Source organism: Dreissena polymorpha, chromosome 1 (assembly GCF_020536995.1).
Source record: "Dreissena polymorpha isolate Duluth1 chromosome 1, UMN_Dpol_1.0, whole genome shotgun sequence".
In the NCBI taxonomy this organism is placed as follows: domain Eukaryota; kingdom Metazoa; phylum Mollusca; class Bivalvia; order Myida; family Dreissenidae; genus Dreissena; species Dreissena polymorpha.
The window spans coordinates 93,615,321-93,635,420 of record NC_068355.1 but is presented as its reverse complement, the minus strand read 5'-3'; the positions used below and the strand labels follow the sequence as shown (position 1 = coordinate 93,635,420).

At 33.7% G+C, this 20,100-nt stretch overlaps 2 protein-coding genes across 3 annotated transcripts; one reads left to right on the top strand and one right to left on the bottom strand.

Annotated features, from left to right (window-relative positions):
* Window positions 1-3,818: 3,818 nt before the first annotated feature.
* LOC127841080 (uncharacterized) lies at window positions 3,819-13,144 on the bottom strand. The gene is made up of 5 exons (XM_052369633.1): window positions 12,992-13,144; window positions 10,163-10,429; window positions 9,665-9,756; window positions 8,856-8,995; window positions 3,819-6,617 (listed from the first exon to the last, which is right to left on the bottom strand). The coding sequence occupies exons 2-5, from the start codon at window positions 10,424-10,426 to the stop codon at window positions 5,032-5,034; spliced, it is 2,082 nt and encodes a 693-aa protein (XP_052225593.1). The 5' UTR covers window positions 10,427-10,429; window positions 12,992-13,144; the 3' UTR covers window positions 3,819-5,031.
* A 13-nt stretch (window positions 13,145-13,157) lies between these two features.
* LOC127841086 (uncharacterized) lies at window positions 13,158-19,953 on the top strand. 2 transcript variants are annotated; one of them, XR_008030704.1, is made up of 3 exons: window positions 13,158-13,290; window positions 17,260-17,328; window positions 18,040-19,953. XR_008030704.1 is itself a non-coding variant. In XM_052369642.1 (3 exons), exons 1-3 carry the CDS (start codon window positions 14,476-14,478, stop codon window positions 18,822-18,824), a joined length of 876 nt encoding a protein of 291 aa, XP_052225602.1. In that variant the 5' UTR covers window positions 14,394-14,475; the 3' UTR covers window positions 18,825-19,953. The 2 variants fall into 2 exon arrangements, 1 of the variants encoding a protein (XP_052225602.1); XM_052369642.1 differs by lacking the exon at window positions 13,158-13,290 and adding an exon at window positions 14,394-14,497.
* Window positions 19,954-20,100: the final 147 nt, after the last annotated feature.

Genomic DNA, 20,100 nt, shown 5'->3' with positions numbered 1-20,100 from the left:
CTCGGGGCGCTAATTTGTATTTGCTGTATTTTATGAAATTCGTCTTAAATGTATCATTTTTCTTGCATAGTGTGTGTTATTATAACATATTTGTATCAATATTTTACAATTCAGCACATATAAAAATCGTATATACCCGCTTTAAAAAGGCAGAAAAAAAAATTTTAACAGCCAGAACTTAGTCAGGCACAAATGTTAACGCGATATTTGAATACTTATCTGAACTGAATCAGTATGACGGATACAGGGCAGCGACAACTGTGTAGCTGACCAGAATAAAAAAGTGACTGGAGTGATGCGCTAATTACGCTGTGGGCGCCGCCATCTTGGAAACCTTTCACGGTAGACTGCGCAAAGTTTTCTGCACACGGCACTGATAAGCATGTGTACATGTTCAACAGTACTGCCCTTTAAACTTAGTATCACACGGGATAACACCAATGGTGTAAATCTTCGTACAACTAGAGATAATCCTTCACATAAATGGAATGAAACGACATCATATCATATTAAAATTAATCCTTGGAAGTATCGCTTAAGAGCGTAATTGTTAATTTCGACCATATTGGATGCCACGTTAGTCAAGAAGGATCCAAAAGGGCCACAATGGCCAACACTGAATTTGATTGGTCAAAAGAGCCCGTGTGACCCCACACTGAGGTTATACACAAGTAATTAAATATAAGGCTTGAACCAATATAATGTTCAACAATTAAGAAATCGTACAATGACATAAAATCTTTTATGTGTGCATAAAATATTCTATATTTCGGCGGGAACGCCATTTTGAAGGGATCACAGGCGTTTTAGGCGGATAGGATTTTTCTTTCAAGATATTTTAAGCAAACGGGATTTTGCGCCAATGCTTTTTCAAGCAATTTTACAGTCTTTCAATATGCATCAAAGCAAACCAAAAGTGTGAAAACATCTGAGATAATAAATAGTTACCCAGCAAACAGCCGACGTTGAATAGACGACGAATATTGGTTGAATATCGGTCGCGACGTCGGTAACCAAAATACAACGTGGATTCAACGTTAAAATGGCGACGGGTAAACAACGTCGGGAAAAGACGACTATACGACGTTGTATTTTTGTCATAAAATAACTATATTTAAGAAATGTTTACCCAGCTAGCAATTAACGTTCAAATAACGTTACGCTTAAGTTCTTTTTAGGTTATGATCACTCAGAACGTTCCCGGAACGTTTTCAGAACGTTGTAACAAAAATCAAACTATCTGTATTCGGAACTTATTTTAGTTATATGAAATAAATGTTATGACAGTCACATTTGAACAGTATATTTCTACGATCCTATGATGTATTGGTGGACTTTAAAAGTGTAACAACCCGGTAACGTTCTTTCAACGTTTTTGTCGGAACTTTATCGGGAAACCAAATTTCAACGTTACATTCCTAACGTTCGCAGAACGGTATAAGAACGCATAAAAATCACACAATATGAACATTTACATTAAATATGTTTTCATAAAGAATTTGGAGTTTGTTGTTGTTTTTTTGTTTGTTTGTTTTTACAAAACACGCTTATAAGATGATTTGCATATTTGACCAGTTTGTGTATCTTCGAATGTTTGCAAGCGCGATTCTCTTGTTATCTAAACCAGCAGATATCCCGCGTGCACGCCAGTCGATTTCTTTGTTTACTGACCTACTGGCTAATTGGATTTTCAAACTATGCTGTTATTGAATGTAAACCTTTTTGTTCAATAATAAGAAAAGTTGGAACCTACAATCGACAATAAACAACAGTTTGCGAGGTAGGTTTTTATTATTGTTTAAATTTGTAAGATTAAAATTGATATCATTATTCACTTGCTTTAAATTCAAATTCGGAATTATGGGGAAAGTCGTACCATGGAGACTTCGTACCACTTTTGAATATATTAACGTTCACTTAAAGTCATTTTTGGGAGTAATATGTTGTTGAACAAATTCTTGAAAACATATGTAATTACGTGAAAAATAAATATGTACACTTCAACACCGTTATTTCGAACACCGAAAATTCGAATTCACCGTTAATTGAAAAAGAAATAAAATTCTAAAATTTTATCTTAACTTCAATTATTAATTTTATTAAATTCTAAAATTAAAATATATAATTATGTAAAATGTAGTTTATAAAAAGTGTTTGTTGGTCATAACATGATTAAAATATTCATCTTGTACGTTAATTTCAAATTTAGTTATGAATTGATACAGTCATAAAATACATTATTAAATTCAAAGATGTTGTAACGCTTGCTTATTTTACCATGTTTGATAGAAAATGTTCATATATGTTTTTGTTAAAGATGACGCACATATGTGTGTTTTCTGAGTGTTATTTATGCGGTACATGTATTTCTTGTCATTTTTCTCCGTTTTCTTAAAAAAAAAGAACAGCTGGTCATTCTGATATTTTTTGTTTTTTCCAGGACAACTGGGAAGACACTCGAACAGATCCGGATTCAAGACAAAAAAGAACAACAATGCGATGATATGTATTTGTATAAATTACATTCATGCAATACACTTGTGTAGAATAAAGATGTCTTGGTTTTCAACCTCAATATGAAAATTAGATTTAGGTTCGTTTTAGGTTAAATAATAACGTTATTCCGCAACGTTTCGGGAACGTTAAGCGAACCATACATTTTATAATTACGTTGCAAAGTGGTTGAAATTTGGTTGCAAAGTGGTTGTAGAATGGTTGGATTTGGGTTGAAAAATGGTTGAATTTTGGTTGTAACAAGACGTTTAATCAACGTCATAAAATGACGTCTAAAAAACTATCATTTTCAACCAAAATTCAACGACCATTCAACGTCATGGTACAACGTCTTTTCAACGTCTATTCAACGTCATATGTTTGCTGAGTAGCGACTTGAACCCCTGTGGAATGTAAGATCGGAAAATTTTCTAAAATATACATAAACTGACACGGGCGTCACCAGTACCTTTTGATAGTGTGAAATATCGATGTCAAACAAGTAGCGTCGAGCAGCTATTTAGCAAGCAGTGCTCCTGCATTAACTTATTATTATACATACCAGTTTTTCTCATAAGAAATTGCACACTTGATCATTTTTGGCGTTTGATATTTCAGCTTTGTAAACAAAATGCAACTTAATTTTATGTGTAGCCGTTATTTGATATCGTAACTTACCATTCAGACCAAAAGTCCCGCAGATTTAACGAGTCTTTGACTACCTCTATTTTTTCTGTACTAATTTTCATACATTTTAACTTTATAACCTTCCACAGACATCATCAGCAAAGATGTTCTCACATTGACTATGTATACGATTAACATGATGCAATGTTATTTGAAATAACGAATATGACCAGTACTTATCACTTTAATAACTTAGTTACGGTATATACATTGATTGGGGAAGGCTTGCAAGCTTTAAATACCTTTCTATATACTCCAATGGAAACGTTATAAATTATACAAAATTGTAATATTATGATATATTGATATCATGAATGATGAAAAATGAAAGGTTTTAATGATATATTGCGAACATGCCATTTCGCATATTACCGACTTTATTGAAATTAAAGGGGTTGTTTGATTATATGATCATCTCTTGTGTCTAAATTCAATGCATCAAGTCCAGTTTTAAAATGATTTTCTTTTCAGATAGGGTTACTCTTGATATAATCAGTATACATATGTCAGCGTGTATTGAATAATATATCAAGAGCAGCACAAAGTCTCAAACACGTCTTTTTAAGCCAGAGAAAAATACCTGTGGTCAATAACACTTAATATATTTTAACTTGAATGCCAAATATGAATTTATATACTTTGGTGGTAGGTTATTTATTGTATCAAACAGTACATACATGTATCTACAATATAAGGAGCCTACTTAATCTGCAAGCAAAAGTACGTGGCTTCAATTTCATGCTTAGTGTGCAACTAATAACAATAGGTACACATAACATATAACAAAGTGAAAACACAAGTGCTAACACCGAGTACAATTGGATTTATGTGACTGTTTTTTAACTATATTTCCTCAAATTTAACAAAGAGTCACATGTTACTATTACAAAGACAATTTACGAATGTACCAAAACATTTGAGCCGCGTCAAGCATTTTTATACCTTATGATTATTTTTGGTCATTTTCAGTTTTATACAATATCGAATAGCTCGTTTTATTACCTTTTAGAAAATGTATACATAATTGGGTATCATAATGCAAAATAGATATGTAAATTAAGTTGCAAACATGTATGTGACGTCGGCATTACGCTCTGGTGACATTGATTTTATTTCCAAGTAAGGAAAACAAAAACGATATAAAACAGACATGCACATTTTATTTAATTTTTATTACGTAAAGCAACACTGTATACTCGCATCAATTAAGTCCTATATTGTCTTTACCTTTCACGTTGTTATTTCAAGGGCGCCGCAATTAATTTTTCGTAACATAGCTTTGACGTCATTTTTCTCGATGATGTCATAATTACTATAAGGTAAGAAATTTCATGGCGCGGCTCATACACTCATAATACTAGTAGAAAGAACACAACTTGGAAACTGAAAATATACACTGCGTGAGAACAAGGTTAACAAACTACAAACTGTTGAGTGCACATGTGACGTCAATAAATCACAGAGTGCAAGACAAAAATCTATATTACAGTGTATATGTTATCTTAATGAAAAAAACCGTTCAATATATATGCAATATATCTTTATATAACAGTTATTATAAAAATACTCGTATACTAATTATAAATCATTAAACAATACTAAAATCTAGCTATGCATCCAGCACTGTAATTAAGAGATACACAACAAATATGCGCAAAACAACAAATAAAATAAAACATCATATAGCATCAGATCACAACATGTCACATATAAAAATAATGTAAGACATAAGTGTTCGTCTACTTGGCGTTAGTTCATAACATCTATTTCCAGATAAACCGGATTTGGTCAAGTCATGTCAACAGGCTAGTTACCCGATGACCTTGTAGTCAGTGCTTGCCTGCTTGTAGGTTATGGTGATGTTGTAGTTAGCCCAATGACTGTAGTCGGTGCTTGCCTGCTTGTAGGCGATGGTGATGTTGTAGGCATTTCATGACGGCTCGTAATGAAAAAGGTTGTTGTCCCCTCATCTCTTTCCAGGCCTGAAATGGACACCTTGCTGTACATGGTACACTGTGCTACTTTATCCGGACAGTCACAGTGCGTATAGGCCACACAGTGGGCATCTTGGATGCAAAGTTTAAGACATGTTGTCAGGTTCGCCTTTTTGTCATCATCATTTTCAAAGCCCCGCGCGACACCATTTATTCTTGTATCGCTGAATTTTATTTGAGACTTTAACTTCTCTGAAAATATGTTACTTTGCCAAGTCGGTAATTCAGCTTTGACCGAGTAGGCGTTGTTCCCGTTCTCTTTAAACATATAGCAAGTATTGTAATGTATATCATTACTGGTGCAATTCGTGCATATCGTTGCACCAACGCATTCTACATCTTCCAGGCATGTCTCCACACATTCAGAACTCAAGCCTACCTGTGTTTCCTTATAGTGGTTATGCAATTTGGTTTTCTTCAACTCAACTCCAGCAACCAAATCATCACATGAATCAACTTTCCCTTCGTCTCGAAGGTATGAACAATATCTGAGTTTGTTAGTGTCGATATTAGTACGAATTCTGTCATAGTCCACATTCATTTTCCCCATATATCCTTTTGTAAACAAAAGCTCAATAGAAGATAATTTATACGAAGTTGGTACAGGACTCGTTTTAACTTCTGACGCCCATGTCATAGCATCGCCATTTGATGGAGGGGCTGCGCCAACGGTTATTGTCTTGGTTTCGACTGATTGTGAGAAGGCAGATGCGGAATGCCTTTGGTCGGAATCCATACCAAAACCACCGCCTGCACTAAACAGTCCTGAATAGCTGGCTTGGATAGCCACATTAACACCACGCTTCGTCTCACTCTCGTACTTAGTTGACGACATTTTATGCTCGTAGATGAATCTCGCACCAAATGTTACCTCTGTTGGAAAGTGGGTCCCATATGTTTCGAAAAATTCATTGTATAGTTCAGGATTCCAGTCTGTTGCATTTAGCTTATGGACCCACTTAACAAAGACGGGGTCAAAATCCGGTGCCCCTTCAGTTATCAGCTTACTGAAATAGTAGTTACAATTGGCCGACGATATGATGAAGACAGATTCTCCAGAAGACATTTCCGATGACGATTGCTTATATCCTGCGCTTGCAGAAAAACTCACTCCCCACCCACCTCCACTTACACCAGCGGAAACTGACAACGACTTTGAAAACTCGTATTTTGTTTGAATTGTCGTTGATGAAAACGAGGTTACACACGAGACATCCGGTATAATTACAAGACCACGTGGTACACTGTATCGGCAATCAGCGGTCATTCCTCCAGAAGAATAATCGTGGCGAAATATAGGGTATGTGAAACCAGGGTCGTGACCGGTGGCGAGTGGGAATCCTTTCAGTATGTTGTAGCCAAGCAGAGCGTAATCGACGTCGGGAAAAGTTTGTTTAAATTCTGAACCTTGACATTCCTGTAACTGGTAGTCCTGACGCATACCTACATGAAATGATATAATACAATCACGATTTGTCATTGTCCTCTTTCGCTTAGCTAAGTCTTGTAAATACATTACATACTAGGTATGTATATAATTGATATACTTTCTTTTTTAAAGTGACCATCAAATGTTTGCATATATCCACTTGGACATGAAAAAAGTGACGAAAACTCCCCCGTGTTAACTTTACAATATAATATTTTTAAAGATAAAACTTGCAAGTACCTTATATCGTCCAGTCACCTGTTTCGGTCGGTCACCTATTTCGGTCGATGGTCGATTTATTTCGCGTGCACGCGCTTTATCAATCTCTTGCACGACGGTTACATTACATTCACCTCTGTGTTGGGTTTAGAACGGACTATTGTTATGAAAGCGTCTCATTTATGTCATGATCATTCCAAGCGTTCATCATTGAGGTTACAGAATACTTATCAATCTCTTGCACGACGGTTACATTGCATTCACTGCATTAAAGAAAACCATCTCATGCCATGATATCTTATATCAGTCTTAATTCATTATTATAAAATTGATATGGTTTTTTTATGTAAAGAAACCAACATACATACACACGTCGAAGCAATTCCTAACGTCACTCAAAAAATATATGTTCAATTGTTTACGTTTGTGAAGTGCGTGGAATGATTCCATCTGCGTAAATGGGCAATAAATTAGTTCCAAAGAGTTGCATTAAAACTCGCAAGTTTTTGCACGATTTATCGTACATTTAAAAGTCATATTTCTTAATTGAATGCATGCGATCTTAAATATCCAATCAAATATACGTTGAATGCGTTTGTTCGGTTTTATCTATTTTATAGACAAAATGGAGGGCTGAGCCTTTCGCAGAGTTGTATGTGAGAGCAAGGAACGACAACTTTGCGTGGAGATTGGCGCTTTATCCAAGTGACGAATGACGTCATCGTTTTGTGTGGATATAGCAAATGTCAACATCTACGGATACTCGAAGTCTTTATCAAAAAATAAGGACATAAACAGTACAGATTTAAATCTGAATTGATTACCATCGACTTTTTGATCATTTTTGCTATTACTCTTTTTACAAAAATATCAACATACAGAAACTTCGTTTTGGATAGTTCCGAGTATGCCGAGGCCTGCTACAGTCACTGCTATTTTAATGTAACTGTTCGGACAACCCTCGCCGAAATATTTAGGTCTTGATTCAATCGACCGAAACAGGTGACGCAGTACATAACTTTCCTCGTATGTTTTCATAGCAGAATCTTAGAGTTATGGAAAAAAGGGGAATCACTTGAACGATACCAATAAATGAATTGATGGACTGTAAAGAAGTCTTGCTGTACGTATTTTTTATTTTGCCGACTTAATTGTATTAAATCTTAATATTTTCGATTATTTGTTACATCGACCGAAACAGGTGACTCGATGATACATGGATATATATTTATCTCATATCTTTTAAAATTTGTCACAGTTTTTTAAACAAGTAAGCGCACAAAACATTAGGTGCTTTTACACGATATTGTCTAAAAGATCATTTAGAAAAACACACAAATACTTTCATGCATTATATGAATGTTATATGACAATTTTGTAGCAATGGTTTTTAATGCATGTAGATTTTTGTATAACTCTCAAGTTACAAATTCATTACGTAAATAACAAAGAATGAAGCTCTCGTTACTCTACTACTCTAATACCTTTAATTGACTGGCACACATATTACAATTACCTTATACAGCAAAACATTGTGCAAAACAATGTAAGAGTTTTATATTTTATTCAGTTTAAATATACACTTCTATGTTATTTAAAGCACGATTACAAGTAAAAGGTAAATATAAGAAATAGGTGTTTGATACTAATACATTTTTGAACCATATTCAACGAGCAGATAATCTCTACTATTTTATCGGCGATCGTATGTATTGTAGTCAAACGTGTTACACCTTATTTTAGTAAATGGCCAAACTCTAAAATCCCTCCCCCAAACAATTTTTTTTATCTTACAACAACATGTTGCATATTGTACATTTTCAAAAGCAAATCAACAACAAACGTCGCTAGAAATAGTTTTTTCTTGATAATGTTGGTGTCATTCATGACGGAAATGTATGAAGGAATTTATACTGTTTTCTTGTTTCACATTTGAACATGCCTGATTAGGACTTTTGTAAAACGTTTTTACAACTTTAACAGAAAAACGATACATGTTAAATACTATAGTATAAAACTATCGACCAACTTGCCTATATTCAAGTAATACTTCAGCACAGTATCTTGAACTGTGTTTCCATCATTGTTTCCAACCTGTTTGGCGGCAAACGGCAACATGACCCCAGATTGTCCATGCTTGGTGGAGATAGCGGACGTTAGAGACTGAAGGGTACTAAAAAAAGAAAATATTATTTGTTTACTAATAAACTTGAAAAACTGCACAAATCCAAAAGACCTTAAAGTGTACAGCATATGGTGATGTTATTTAGATTCAACTATACGGTACCTTGATTTTGTTAAGTTTTCAACGTTTCTCAATTCTTATCTGGCATGGTTAAAATGTGGGTTTTTTTCGTGAAAAAAAGTAATTTCAAAGCAATTAAATGTATTCAAATCCCAGCCACTCACAGTAAAAGGGTAGATTTTTGCTCTGGTATATCATTAAAACCTAAGTAACGCTTTTACTATAAAACAGTAAAATAAAAGAAGTTTTCTTCGAAACTCTTAATTATGCACTGTGTTTGTACACATGCAGCAACATGTATAACTAGACCGTTCGTTTTTTACATGTAGTACACACATAGGAAACTGCAATGGCAAATCAACCGATGGCCTTTGATATAGGTGCTTTTATAATAACAAAATGACCTCACCAGTATATCATACCACTGTAGTATAATAATAATAAATATCGAACCCATTGCATCTTATATATTTATGAAATTTGTACAGAAGGCATGCATAGCGTTCCATATTACCGGTAACTAAAAGATAAATATAGAAACTAGAAGAGGATATATAGTAACTATAGGCGCAAAAAAAGACAAATAACTGTTACAACCTTTGATTTCGTGTGTCCGTCACAACATACAATACTACCACTAAGACAACCATAACAGCAATCGGCAGCAGTTTCCACAGCGCCTTGACCACCTGTAATTGTTTTCAATTGTAATAACTAGTAAATCGGATACAACTCTCTGGAGCAGACGATTCTATTTTATCGCTTCTATATCAAGGTTTACATATAAATATATCCGTAGAGTTTCCTACTATTTTGTACCGGCGTTTGTGTGCTAAGTATTTTTGTGGAAAAGATATTCATTCTTATGTGCTCTGCCATCTTACTGAACACTTAACAAATCTGAAAATGTTATAATCAACAATTTCTCTTATATCTTGAACTGCTGATTGTCGTTTCACTCAAGTCGTTGTATTACATTTTAATATATTTTACACGAAGTCCGCAATGCTAAAAATCATATTTCACATTTTACTTACCGCTTGTACTCGATACTACTCCTCGATTAATGGGAAATGTGATTATAATAATACTCACTGCTTTCTTGCATCCACTTTTGTGCTGCGTATTAGTATTGGTTACCAGATCATCTGTGGTGCCCCAACGGTCGTCCAGACTGCGGGACAAGTGAAGATTAGAATAGCTTTTGTCTGCATCCACCACATCCGTGTTTGGAATGTGGTCGACTTTACCAAGGTGATAGACCACTTCTTCTTTAAAACGTTTGAGTTTTTCATTATCTTCCTTAAGTTTAACGTTCTCCATATAGATCTCTTGTGGCTTTACATCGGCCGCAGCCATTTCCTGAAGTTTGAATTACCAACTTCTATGCTAACATAGTTATTTTAGACACTTGTCTCATATTTATACACACAGTCATTTGCCTTCTACCTTCTATGTTTGAACAAAATGGATTTCTTTATTTATCAATTATATTGACATTAATATTCAGAATGTCTATATCAAAATTTGCATTTTCAGTTTCAGGGATGTACACGCGTTTGTATATATGTATAGTCTACTTGTATCAAAGGTATAAGAATATATAATAGTCAATGATTTGAACTAGTATTGATCCACATAAAACTATTGCCTACTGTTTGATCAACCTTTTCTGAAACAGGTCTTTCCTTCAATTTCTCTAAATCTCTAAGATGATGACATTTATGTACCACATAATTTGGAAGAACTCAATTAGTCATACAAAAGGAACTTTTAAAACTTTCAAGACATCATGACTTCTTTTGCAGTTATCGTCAAAAACGATTCTTATAGGGCATTTTCCCTTGTAGATTTCAGCAGTTTTGGACAGAAAAAAATAAAAATTTCAAATTTTGGCTTTGATTGTTGATCGGTTGTTATAAACATTTCAGGATGTCTTAGTTAAATTGTTAGTTAAATCCATTTCCATTACTCGTATCGTACGGCATTCAAAAATATTGTAAAATTAAATCATTGCTTGATGGATTTGAATGAAATTAAAAATGTAAACATAAACTAACGTTTCGTTAATGAAAATGCAAATGTTGTTTGTGTTATAAATTGAAAACGTCATATTTGCTTACGTATAATAAATCTTTCAAAATACGGACAGGATGTGATGACGTTGCTATCGACCGCATTTTGTATATATTCCTAGCACGATCTTTTACTGTGTCTATATTTTGATCCAGGATGTTGGGAGTGAATTATAAAACTACACCATGTTGTTGATTCATGGTTGTTTATTGTAATTTTGCGTATAATTGAATTTTGTGTGTATTTTATGGCTTTTATAATAGTGATTGAATGAAACGCTTTATGTAATTGTTTCGAAAGGATTAGACCTAACATCGTAAAATTAAAAGTTGTTGTCAAAATGATGTTACCTATTTAACAGTACACATAACGTGTCTATATGGTTTTCTATTCGACCACATCCAAGACGATAATGATATTGCAGTGTTTGTACGCAGGTATTTAAATCATTCTGTACTGCACAAATTTGATAATAACGTATTTGAATATATTAAGAAAGAAGAAATACATTCTGCTTGTAATATTTATGAACACACGATAAAAACCACCTCTAACTGAATGGTGTGAATAAATAATGTCGTGATTTACGGAGCTATTAAATTGAACAATCAAGTGACCACATGCCAAAGAGTTGACTGTATTACTGTTGTAACAACTATTTCATTCATATTGAAGTTTATATAAAGTGGTTTCTTGTTTCTATTTCACATTGAGTTTGACACCTATTTTTTTTACTACATGCATATTCCAGATTGTATGCATAATTACCAATGACGATGATAAACTTATGATATCGTCAAGCATAATGATATACACTGACAAAGATATACACTGCACACATTTATATTATTGGATAGTGGGACTTTTACATTAGTACCGTTCTGCTTTAACTACTTCGTATAGTATAGCTACTATTACTTTTTTCCAACAAAATTGTGTTGATAAAAATATTTAACGAAGAGACCTTTTTCTTAAGAAACCGTTTAACAAATTTTACAATTTAATCTATTTTTTCAATGTAATAAATAATTTGAAATTGATTTTATATTTGGTACATTTGCAAGATTCCTAATAATGTTTACATCATAGTATTTCTTCTTTATAGATAACATGAGGTACGCGATTGTTGTAGCGGTGTTCATTTGCCTTGCTATGTCCGGTATGTTAAACACTTAACATGATTTATTCATAAAAGTGGGACAGATCCGTAAAAAAGTCGTTTTATATTTCATAGCATATTTCAGTCTTATCTATTTACATCCAAATTAAAGTATCAATGTCAATAAATTGTATTACAACTCAAATTGTATTATATAGAGGTTTTAATTAAAGAGCATTTTACTATTTTGCATAAATGCATTTTAAGAACATATTAAAACAATATATTATCACTTTATTTTACCCAATACATATTTGTTAACTGGATTACATAGTGCGTGCCATTCATATCATACTTATTAATATTGCAAATAAATGTCTTTACAACTAAAAAAATTAATAATTTCAGCACCTTTTCGAAGGCCGAGGCCCCTTTCCGCTACGAGCCATTTCCGTGGTGCTCGCACCTTTCCGTTTCTCATATCGTACGGCATTCAAAAATATTGTAAAATTATATCATTTCTTGATGGATTTGAATGAAATTTAAAATATGAACACAATGTAAGGTGCGGTTTATGAAAATACCAATAAATGTTTTTAAAACATTGAAAATAAATTAATTTAGGCCCTTTCCAAACACCGCAAGCCCTTTCCGGGGAAAGGGGCCATTTCCGCTATTCAGTAATACCCCCTTAATTCCTTTAAAACAACGAGGCATGTCATATAATGCATGCAAATACAACCACTTACCCCTAAAAACTAATTCCAATACAATCAGAATGAGTAAGTATTTTTCATTTAATTACATTTGTAAAAGCGTCGTTGTTGTTGTTGATTGGATGATTCTGTGACTGGCTCTGTCAGTGTAATTCACTGCTAAGCCGAGTCAAAGAGCACGTGATTCTAGCAGCGGAAATAAATGGCGACTTTCGGTTTCAAATAAATCAAATCGGGTTAAACAGTTGTTGCAAAGAAAATATAAACATTTGGAATAAGTTGTTAATGCGGCGTCTCATCGGGGTCTACGCTGTTTGCTAAAAGCAATTTACGTAAGAAATATTCTTAAAATAGTAATAAATATAACAGACATCCATAATTTTTAAAATGAATTGATTCAATTTAGAAGGATGGGAGGGTCCACCAGGCATAAATGGGTTTTAAACTGAATACAAACAGCTTTTAACTTTGTTCTATATTTTTGTCAAATCAACAAATAACGTTTAAATATCTCAAAATAAATTAACAGTGTCATATACATGTAGTTTCATTTGCCCATCTACACTTTCACAGAAGAAAAATAAAACCATTTTGGAAAATAAATATACAACAACAGACACTAACATGCAACACGCATGGTTACTAAAGGGTAAAAGGGGCCTTTTCACGTTTTGGTAAATCGACACAATTTAAAAAAGTTTTTTCAGATTCGCAAAATTTTTGATTAATTTATAATATTGGTGAGGAGACAGTAATACTGAACATTTACCATGCTCTAATATAGCCATTATATGCATCTTTTGACGATTTAAAAACCTGAAAATTATAAAGCGTTGCAACGCGAAACGATTGAATAATTTGGAGAGTTCTGTTGTTGTCGTTATATTTTGTGAAGCTACGAGGATTACTTATATATAGTATAAAATACATCGGACATTATATGCGGAAGGATGGTCGAGGGGTCTAAGTGGGAGACTTTTTACGCCAGGACTCCAGGGTCAGTAGTTCGAGACTTGTTGAGGGTTACTTTTTTTCATTTTTTTTAAAGTTTTATTATTGATTTTCTACTGGAGCTTTTTAGAGCAAATGTTTACATTTATCAATAGAAAGCATTTAATGACAAACTTCAAAACATGCCAAAATCTGTGAAAAGGCCCCTTTAATATAGGAGTGTAATATAGTTACTTAAGAGATGCGAATGATTCATTTTTGTGCATGCATAACAGCTTCAGTAATTTGAATTCATAAATAACAATAAAAAGTACCCGTGTTTATTTAGTGGAAGTCGTTTTATTATTATGGCATGTTTGGCCAAAAACTTTGCAAGCATGTTTACTTTTTTAAGTGTTGTCATAAATTAAAACCGCATATGTGTATGTATTTTCGATTTGAAACCGGAAGTTTAAGTCCATTGTTACTTAAGGCGACTTATTTCTATCCATCTTAAAGACATAGTTAGTGTTTAGTTGGCTTAATTAGCCGACATTTGTTTTCTTCTTGCGGTAAATTGTATTAAAATGGCAGCAAATAACAAACCAGGTATTTACATTTTTATACGGATTAACTTTATATACGTATTAACTAAAATAGAAATATTCAAATATACCGGCGTGATGTACTGCAATGTACATAATGAAAACAAGAGATATTTTTATCACTCTTTTGGGTTATCAGAGTTATTGGTATGCATTTCCTTGCGCATAGTCTTATACATGTCGGTTCAAAAGCTCACATGAGCTTATGTTTGTACATGTTGCTATCTTAGCGTCTATATCAATGTTCAATTGTATACAAATACTGAAATTCTTATCGATGGAACCGTTTGAAAATGCCGAACATGCACTTTGTGCGATTTTCACTTTTTGCCGAACCTGTTTCATTAAAATGCCCCGCACCATCCCTGAAAATTTCAGGCAAAACAGCCAATGGGAAAGGGCTTTTTTATTTCATAACTGCCGGACCTTAATTTTCAAAAGTTGATGATTCTTACAGAAGTTTGACGTTAAATGATGGGCATTGTTTAAAATATCATCAAATGTCAACATGCAGCAATAAAATGGCACAGGTGACAAATTAACATCAATTTAATCATAAAAAAAGCCGGACATGCAAAAATCTCGAAAAAAATCCCGGACATGCAGATATTTACGATTCCAAAGGGCCCAGTTGTACAAAAGTTCTGCATCAAATACATGTATGTCACAACTAGATTTGTGCAAAAGAGATTTTTAAATGGGTGCTCACTTTTATTTTAAAACATTTTTTCTCTCTCCTTAAATGTTTCATGTTTGCATGTTCGGCATTTTCAAACGGTGCCATCATCAATAAAATAATAATTTCTCAGCTAGATTCAAAACGGAATACGGATGGCTTATCAATCCAATTACTGTAAACAGGTCAAACATGGAATGTAGAATACAGTACTGTAAAGTTCTTTTATATATTTTTTGTTTACAAAATAAGTGAATTGTATCTTGGCGTATCATTGTTTTGTTGTTGTTGTTATCTGCTTCAAAAAGTTGATAATTGATATGTGATATTCAAGTAAACATGTATGTTCTTTTTCTGTTTTGTGTCGCAAGTTTTACTATTATATGGGCCTTTTCAAAAATCATTTTATAATTAAATATGTTTACTCATAAGCTGGCTATTGTAACCATACTAAAGGAGTGACGTAACTTCCGCCAGTGGTTGTGTGTTCAAGATGTTTTCCTTTGTCAAGTTTACTAAAGCTTGATCTTCTTTTTGTTGAACATGATTATTGTTTTCGTAAATTATGACCCCAAACATAAACAAAAGTGTCGTTATATATCTCCGCAGGTGCTATCCTGTGTTTTATATCTTTAATAGATTCAGTGAGTATTAAAAACAAAATAACACCCTATTATTTTAAAATAGGATTGGTCATTAAATATAGAGTAGGGTTGTTTTGGAACAAAAATCATTTTTATCTACAAAATTCATGTTCGCTCACTGCACGGACATTAGTTTTCGATCATTGGCAAATTTAATGTTCGCGCAGTGCACGGACATGAATCCAACATCATTCAATACTATCCGTTCAGTGAACGAGCATAAACTTTGTAGATAAAAAAGTTTTTGTTCCTAAACAACCCTATTCTATATTTTTTAATGACCAATAGGGTGTTAATAAAGTTAAAAGAATTAAAAAAACTGGTAACTTAAATTGCATGTAGTTAACACAAACAGCATTTTATTCACTTCGGATGTGATTTAACACTTTTTTCCTTAGTCTCTGGAAGCGTCTGTTTTTGTGGAAACATGTGAAATCCTTCCCTCGCTTTACTGTTTTAATGACAAAAGTTGTATTTCCATGTCTTACCTACATTACTGGCTTGGGACCTATTCTAGGAAGAACATCTAACATTTTTTAAACATTAAAAGAAAACGGAACGATGTACAACGTTAATTTCTTTTGCAAAAATAAGTTAGGTTTAAATTCTACATTTCCACTTATTTTTTTATGTGAGGCATCATTTTTAAGCTTCTTTTAGGGCTCCAAAAGGGACCCTTAAAATACGCTAAAATAACCAAACTGGAGACAAGTATTTCGGGAGTAAGTTTTTAAACTGACTATTCAGCAACTTGGAAGCCATTCAATAATTTTTGAAACTATAAGATCGTAGATTGCTAAAAGGAAATGATGTTTTGTTTTTCAAAATAATGTGTCACTGAACCTAATGGTTAAGATCGAGCATCTATTCGCAAAGACATACCAAAATCAACATGGCCCCAGGAACGACGTAACGTTGACGTCAATTTAGCACGACGTCGCTTTCTATCCACACTATATTTGACTAGCAGAAACTTAAGATTACATAGTTCATTTTTATGAAATATTGTATCGGTTAGATAGATACAATAGATGCATTGTTGAAAGTTTGTGAAGATTGTGTAGAAAATATTTCTAGCATATGTGCAAATGATGACAAACATCCGAGAAACTTGTCCCTCCTGGTAATAGCTCCGATACCAGTATATACATGTACGTACCATTTTTGGGATCATTTTCAACAAGCTTATCACTGTTCTTCTGGAAAGTATCTTTTTTGACCACTTTTATCAAGGCGACATGCAGTATCACAGCTATAATATAAACTTTTTATGACGAATGAACAACGCATTCAGGAGTTGTTTTTACATGTGTAGTACGAGAACACATACATCCCAATTCCATTATACAAAATAATTTACTTAAATCAAACTTGTTCAAGTGCTTAATAGTCATTTTCGCATATTCAAAGCGTCATTTCTTTTCTAAACAATAGTCTGATTTTCAGGGTTGTCTCTTGTGATAAATCTAGGGCTCCTCGCTGCAGTCGGTGCTTCAGTGTGTGCAGATAATCGAGGTAAGGTCATTTTAAGAAAACTTTTGAATTTTAAACAAGATCGAAATACACCTTGATCCTTTTGATCTGATGAACGGTTTATACAAAGGCTGTGTGTTATTACCATCAAAGTTTATATAGGTCATTATCGATACTTAGTACCACGGTTGGGCAAGCCCAGTTTGAAACGCAGACCTAGCTGATGCACGGTTTATACAAAGCCTTTTTGCCTCATTCATATTTGTTCAACCGGATATATGTTCCTGGCTATGTTTTTTTAAATAACAGCCCATGCTATATAACGTTACATTGTTTTGTCTTTTAATGTTATTATTCTTAAAACGGTTTTTACTAAAAAGATCAAGTGTTATGAATAAGCATGTGCGCAACTGCAATCAACTTCGGATAATGCTGGCTGTTTTGTCTGTTTAGGCTTCGAAGAATAATTCTTAGTTTGCTATATATCATGGCCCGGGTCAAATAGAGACCATCATGCGCACTATATACAAAAGACATTATACACACACTCAAGCACACTTATGTTTAAAAACTCCAACGTTTAACCCAAAAAAGTTCAAAGAATCATTTCTTATTTCATTTACTAAAATTATATTCAGTCAGTCTATAGAGTGTATTTGACATTTAAGCATAAAACTGTGCCCACAGTCAAAACAATAGCACGACCCGTTTGTATGGATTGATTTGTCAATATTGTAATTTTTTTTCTTCTAGCTTCAAGTGGATTGATCGATGGTGATGACGGCAACGCAGTTAACGATTTCCTAAAGGTGCTGAGGAGAACTAAAATATTTATCTTGCAGGGTGATAACGTTAACCACAACGGTTGTCGAAAGAGTATAGGGCAATTTGTATTCCGTGAGAGATTGAAGGAAAACAATCAAACTTGGACTCTTGACTGTTGGGAACCAACGGTATGCACTCTTGTCAAAGAAACAGACCAATACCCGAACACATTACGACTTGTTCCGATTGTTAAGAAATCCTCGAATCCGTTTAATTCTTGGGTACGGACCCAAGTCAATACTGTTCTGTTACCTATTGACGAACGGAACACTATCTCGTACACATTTATTCCGTACGTTTCTCAACGTAGTGCTATGTTTGTAACGGCTTTGCTAACGGGATGCAGTGTCTTTGTTGCGACATCCGACATCCCAATCTGGGATTGTAACATCATTGTTATGCACGCTAATTGGTTCTGCAGTTCCGAGGGAAACGATGAAAATCACGTTCAGGCAACGTATGTGCTTCAGCAAGTTCAAGCCACAAACCAACGATGCAAATACCAAATACGACGTCGATGGTCAGCTGATTCGAAACGAAAGGCTATAGAAACCCACAACTATCATTACAGTAACAACATCACGTATTACAGAAAAAGCGTACCGTACAATTTTGTGTATGGGTACAATCTTGGAGGATGGAGGAAGTGGCAATTCTGCCTGAAGGAGTTGGATAACAGTGCTCAACAAGAGAAATGTAACGAAATTGTTTAGGACATATACTTAAGGACTATGAAAACGCACGGTTCGAATAATACAATATATACTATGATAATATCCTTACACATTCTAAATAGCATATTCATTATTGACATTAAGACATAAAATTATCTAAAATTGAGTCGGTAATAATGAACTGTCGCACGATAAAGAAATTCTCCAAAGAACGAAAGTAACACTTTTTGCTACTTGAGATAAGATTGCAGTTGTTAAGATGAATCGCATGTATTACATTTTAACTGTGAGGCCAAATGGCAAGGATATATCAGTCTATTAGATCCGCCAGTGGTTGGCACTGACGTTTCTAAGGTTTTAATGTTGACTTTTCGTAGAAAGCTTCCAGTGAATGTGTTTCTGAGAATACCATTGTTAAGCGTATTTGGTACGTCAATCACATTGTGTTGAAAAGTGTGCGTTTTTATTTACACATGATGTGCTTTAACGGACAAGACTTTAGTGTGCATATACATTTCACCATTTTCAAACATTTCCAGCGGTAAAGTTAATGTTCTAGTTTATGTACTCTTGGTAGAATCTTTCAAATTTCGTTTCCTTGTACAAAATCCCATAAAACATAGGCATGGGTTTTCAAAGTCCCTTTAAGTTCATTTTTTTGCCACTGGACCTCACATGAGTCCGTATATAAACTTGTTGGACCTGATGTCATTCACGTTATAGTTGCTATCTCATTATAAGTAGCAAACAGTTTTACTTTGTACTTTTGGAGCACGGTCTTTATTGGGGGATAATTTCTTTATTACTCAATCAATTTTCAATCTGTTTGTGTCTAAATGACGGTAATAAATTGTTTCAAGCATTATGCACAGAAAAAAATATTCAATAAATATTTAAGATGAAAAACAGCACCTATCCAAGGCATGCGTTTTCATAGTCCTTAAGTTTTGGCGTAAAAGTGATAAAACTTTTATTTCAAAATTTTGAAATCAGAAAGTAACAACTTTAAATTATGATTTGAAACGTCCCTTTATTTGTTTATGTCTCAAACGTTAAATCGATCAATTATTTATATATCCCTGAGTTTATACATGTATTATGCCACTCCCGTTGCCCTGCTGTTATAGATGTTTGCAGAAGAAAGATCGAATAAATATACAAACACAAATTTGGCATTACATATTTCTATACTTATTACAAATTTTTGACCTCCATTTTGATTTGTAACATTCATATATGTACTGCTACTTGAAGTTCAATAGGCCATGTTCATTTCTTTTATTGAAATAACTTTCTTGTTTCAATTAACCACCTT

What these genes read in the sequence shown, in the direction of transcription:
- LOC127841086 (XM_052369642.1), top strand. Translation starts at nt 14,476, where the DNA reads ATGGCAGCAAATAACAAACCAG. An exon ending in GGCAGCAAATAACAAACCAG is followed by an intron (nt 14,498 to 17,259) that starts GTATTTACATTT and finishes TCTGATTTTCAG; the next exon opens with GGTTGTCTCTTGTGATAAAT. An exon ending in AGTGTGTGCAGATAATCGAG is followed by an intron (nt 17,329 to 18,039) that starts GTAAGGTCATTT and finishes TTTTTCTTCTAG; the next exon opens with CTTCAAGTGGATTGATCGAT.
- LOC127841080 (XM_052369633.1), bottom strand. Translation starts at nt 10,426, where the DNA reads ATGGCTGCGGCCGATGTAAAGCCACAAGAGATCTATATGGAGAACGTT. An exon ending in AAAGTGGATGCAAGAAAGCA is followed by an intron (nt 9,757 to 10,162) that starts GTGAGTATTATT and finishes AAACAATTACAG; the next exon opens with GTGGTCAAGGCGCTGTGGAA. An exon ending in ACGGACACACGAAATCAAAG is followed by an intron (nt 8,996 to 9,664) that starts GTTGTAACAGTT and finishes TTCTTTTTTTAG; the next exon opens with TACCCTTCAGTCTCTAACGT.